The 4,799-nt window shown below is 46.7% G+C and overlaps 1 protein-coding gene across 1 annotated transcript; it reads right to left on the reverse strand.

Annotated features, from left to right (window-relative positions):
- Positions 1-1,212: 1,212 nt before the first annotated feature.
- Positions 1,213-2,437, reverse strand: LOC119387599 (cuticle protein 10.9). Its single transcript, XM_037655037.2, has 3 exons — positions 2,324-2,437; positions 2,124-2,183; positions 1,213-1,567 (listed from the first exon to the last, which is right to left on the reverse strand). Exons 1-3 carry the CDS (start codon positions 2,333-2,335, stop codon positions 1,277-1,279), a joined length of 363 nt encoding a protein of 120 aa, XP_037510965.1. The 5' UTR covers positions 2,336-2,437; the 3' UTR covers positions 1,213-1,276.
- Between the last annotated feature and the right edge of the window lie 2,362 nt (positions 2,438-4,799).

Here is a 4,799-nt window from a genome sequence, read left to right on the forward strand (position 1 = left end):
TCGCCCCAAAATCAACATTTATGAAATGTCATGTATATGGCAGAAAGGCTGATTTCAACGTCTGAATGCTTTCAACTTCGAGATGAGCCACCCCGAAAATTTTCCATTGAAATGTGGAGCTTTCATTTATCTCAGCAGGTTCGCTGAAGTTTAATTGGGTGAAAACCTTTCAGAACTTCCTTGGTGGATCACACGCAATATTTTGTGGCTGTTATGCGAGAATTACCTACTGATCTCGTGCAAACTGATCGTAGAACTGTAAAATGCCCGAATCTTTCATGCTAGCCTTGAACATTTAACATTGAACATTGTTTATTTTCAAGAAAAATACTAAATTTTTCTGAAGTTACTGTAACTCACTTTTCGCGCAATTCCAATTTTTAGCGTAGTGTCATGCTTGTGATCGTCCTATATTACTGCTACCTTTTATGTGGCTCAGATTACGTCGTCTTCTCATATAAATACAATACAGAAAACGTCCTACTTGAACCACGTGGCACCAATAACGTGTAATGATAGCTGTACCTGCTCTCTTGCAATTATTGTGTGGTGCGAGATGAGCAGTGTTACAATTTTGCCCCAGAAATGTGTTCTGAGGACTTCCACTTTTTCCACGCAGCTGCACGCCCCTAAACGCTGTTAGATCTTCGCTTTAGCATGATAACACTAAGCTAAACTAGCCCCGCCATCTTGAAAACTAAGTCTGTGTGTGAAAACTAACTTCTATGTTGTATGCCAGTGGCTTGCTTTCTTACATGTGAATAACTGGCCTCTGTGGCCCTTACAATATTACAGTAGAACCACCATACAAACATGTCTTCCTTGCGTTACATACTCTCGTGATATTGCGTTGAAACAACTATACATCACTGATAAAAGGAGTAATAACATCGTGGTCCGCCGGATCCGGGTCCCACGTGAGCGCGTAAATGAGCCAACATTATAAACAACAAAAAATAACAACTTTATTTTTCTCTTTGTTTTGTTTTCTGTTCAGAAGACAGGACAATAGTTTGCACTAGAGGGGTAAGTCAAAGAGTGTAGGAGCTCAGAGTCGAACTAAGGAGGTTCACGACAGGAGGTCACGTCTTGTGTGCAGTGGTACACCGTCCAAACGCGAGAATAGAAAAAAAGAAATGGAAATAAGGGAGTCGTAGTCAGCAGAGTGGAGAGCACCGAGAAGACAGACCAGAAGTGATGACGTTGCGGCAGTGGTTGGAGTAGTCTTGCTTTAATTTACATAGCTTTATCTCGCTTTGGAAACGAGGCGAGTGATTTAGCTCTTGGACTTGCCGAAGGTGTAGGCGGTGGCTGGGACCTCAATTGGGTTGGCGTTGAGGGTCACATCAGCTGGGTTCTCGGCCTTGGTGCCTGGCTCGTTGGTGTCGATGGACACACGGAAACCCTGATCGTCAGCGACGTAGTTGGCGGTACGGTAGACACCGTCTGGGGTCTGGTAGCTGTAGCTGCCGGTCTTGAAGTTCCTCTCGTCGCCGGTCTCCTGCTGGCTGATGCGGCCGCCGTCCTCACCGGTGGACTCGTAGCTGAAGGTGTATGGGTGGGGTGGCTGTGAAAGTAAGATGCAGTGGATCAGAGAAACACCCGTGGTGCCACCCTTTGAAGAGTTCGCAGCGTGCTTTCAAAAACACTTCATTGGAGAAGCTGAACATGGACGATTATTTTTCACGCAACAGAGTCGGCAGTCCAGTTCTAAAATATCTCCTGCGTTTGCTGAATAATTAGGCTGACCTATATACCACAGTTTCCGCTATCTCCAATCAACAAAAATGATGGGATCGCGTTTGTTCTTGCTTAATCTGTTTTAGAAAACTGTCATACTTATTTTTTTTCTACTACCAAGACTTTGAGATTGGAAAGCAAGCATGCTGAATGGGAGCCCAGTATTTTCTTCTACATTTTAAACTGCTCGAAATTAACATCGCAGTATATCTGAAGATAAAACAGGACTATTCTTTTATGTTCAGAGGTATCATTACTCGGAAAAAAGTTGTAAGTACAAAGTAAACGAGGTCAACGTTAAAGTTTCCGTACATTGGCGAATTTTCATGCAGTGATGATATCGCGTCCCAGTAAAGTTCAAATTAATCGAAGCGAAAACCTACGAATTGTTCCTGGAGCTGGACCTGGGCGGCAGCGATGGCCAGAAGGCCGAGGAAGGCAACCTGCGAGAGATGAACAGGTCAACGATGTTAGCTTTCTTCGTATCCGTTTACCCATGTTCGGCGAACAATGCGATCTCATCCTCAGTGACACGGGATCTTTTTCTTGTTATCTGTCTTCTGCGATTCTATCCGTTCCCTACCTTGCACAGCATCGTCGAACTGGCTCCTTGTGTCCGATCGGCCGGATGTAAAAGGAAGATGTGGTAGCTGGTCGGCGATGTGCGGCGTTTTTATAGGCATGAGATGAAGCGCGGCGCTAAGGCCATCTTCCAGAAGCGCCGCCAAGAAGGACCGGACATCACGTACGCGATGTGGAGAGGAGGATGAACGAAGATCCCCTTCGATGAGCCACGAATCGAGTTGGACGAAGGGGCACTCCGAGAAGCCAGCAAAAGCGGCGACCATAGTGGCTGGAAGCGGAACAGCCCTTTCACACGAACACCCTCTCCCTTAATCGGCGAAGCAGAGAATCCGAGCGCAGCGGAGACAACGTGTCCTTGAGGACAGCGCTAGCGTCCAGCAATCGCTAGAGAATATCAAGCTTGACTTAATTTTATTTTTAACGCCGCGTACGCGCTTCCTCGCAGGACCTGTTAGGACGACAGGCTCAGCCTAGCAATGAGCCCTGGCCTCCCGGCTTCTGGTCGCTGCGCGCGCACAGGCCTGGCCGCTATCGAGAAAAACCGTGGCTCGTCCAATACACAGTACCAGACTGCGGAATAAAAAAGAAGAAATTAAAAGAGAGAGGCACGCTAAGGAGGTGGCGTGCTTGAAAAAGATCTCTCTCGGACCTCATGACACTCAAAGACGAAGAGAAAAATTTCCCGACGAGAAATAAAAAAAAAGAAGGAAGACGGAGCAGCCGAGTCCCGACGAAGCAGCATTATAAGCAAGGTGTCAGGACTGAGTTGAAATGCAAGCACTTGTTTGTTTTTTGTTGCCCCTTCGACTTGATGTAGCCGGGGGGGGGGGGGGGGGGGGGGGAGAATGCTTGCTAACATAACCCCGGTTCACTGGCGCATCTCAATGTACATAACGGTTGAGCGATGCAAGCGCTGCGTGATTCGAGTTCGCGATGAGGAGGACGGAGCAAGATACCACCAGGAAAGCGGCGCCCCGCGGATCCCTCTCGCGCAGGGATTGCGATGTAATAATCCACGACTAGCCTTGATTACACGAGAAGGTTCATTTAGGCGGGAAACCACGCAGAAAGGTTAAAGAAAACGCTTTCTTGTGCGAGAACTTGCCGGATAGTAAATTTACGCCATCGAGGAATATACCCGATCATGTTTGTAATTCGCTGAGCGCGCAGGCCGAAACAGAGCAGAGAGGTGTTTGTAAAACGACCCCAGATTCCCTGCGTTTCTGTTATCTGCAGCCAGTTTTCTACTATGGCGACCATCAGTAGTGACGCACAACTGGAGTGAGTTTGTGGAGGCAAAATACGCGAGCAGACTTACGAAGCTTTACTGCAAAGACTGGTCCAGCTTGCTTGCTTACTGTCACTTATTTGAAGGCGTTACTAAAATATATAATATTTTTTAAGTTACCTGAGGAAGAACCATTAATAGCGGTCCTTGGTCCTTTAACATTTTATTTTTAGTAAAATATTTTAAATATAAAACAGGAGCCATATGCTGCAACATTTTTGTGACAATGCATTAGTTTCTTCCTATCCGTATTTCTTGGTGGCCAAGAACAATAGTTACCTCTCGAGGATGTTGAAAAAGCTCATCACATCGCTGATTAATGCATGTTGAAGAAAAAGGTTAAACTCATTCAGGCAGATTCATCGATATGTAATAATAATAATTGTAGGGGTTTAACGTCCCGAAACCACGATATGATTATGAGGGACGCCGTAGAGGTGAGCTCCGGAGATATTTAACAACTGGGGTTCTTTAACGTGCACCTTAACCTAAGTACACGGGCCTGAAACATTTTCGCCTCCACCGAAAATGCGGCCGCCGTGCGACCTTCGGGTCAGCGGTCGAGCACCATAACCACTAGACCACATTGGCGGGTTCATTGAAATGTGTGCGGTGAGTCATTTCGTGTACAAGATGCGGACTCACTTTTCTCATGAAGTTAGGGCATCGCGTGAAATTCCAGTGGGTTCCAGATCACTGAGGTATCGAACTTTCAGGAGACGTTTGAGCTGAACCTTCAAGAGCGGAACGCGATAGCTTCATTGCCCTATTGAAAATTTGCCCAATGGTGGGCATGATGGGACCCACCACCCATCATCTTGGTGGATTATGGTACTGGGTAATGATGGACGCATGGTGGACAGATGGTGGGTGATGGACGGATGGTGGGTGGATACTGGGTGATGGACAGATGGTGGAGGGACGGTGGGTGGATATTGGATGATGGACAGATGATGGGTGGACGGTGGGCGATGGACATACTGGGTGTATGCTGGGTGATGGGCAGATAACGATGGGTGCTGGACGCCAGAGTCAAAGTGGACCTATGCAATTATTTACAAAAATAAGACATTGCGCTTCCTAACGTGATTATAGGCAACCTTTTACCATTGAGCTTAACGTGTTTACTTGCTGTGTCTACACATGGCCAAGCATGCAGCCACATGTCATGCAGCATGGAATCAAT

The sequence above is a fragment of the Rhipicephalus sanguineus genome, chromosome 3, assembly GCF_013339695.2.
Source record: "Rhipicephalus sanguineus isolate Rsan-2018 chromosome 3, BIME_Rsan_1.4, whole genome shotgun sequence".
In the NCBI taxonomy this organism is placed as follows: Eukaryota; Metazoa; Arthropoda; class Arachnida; order Ixodida; family Ixodidae; genus Rhipicephalus; species Rhipicephalus sanguineus.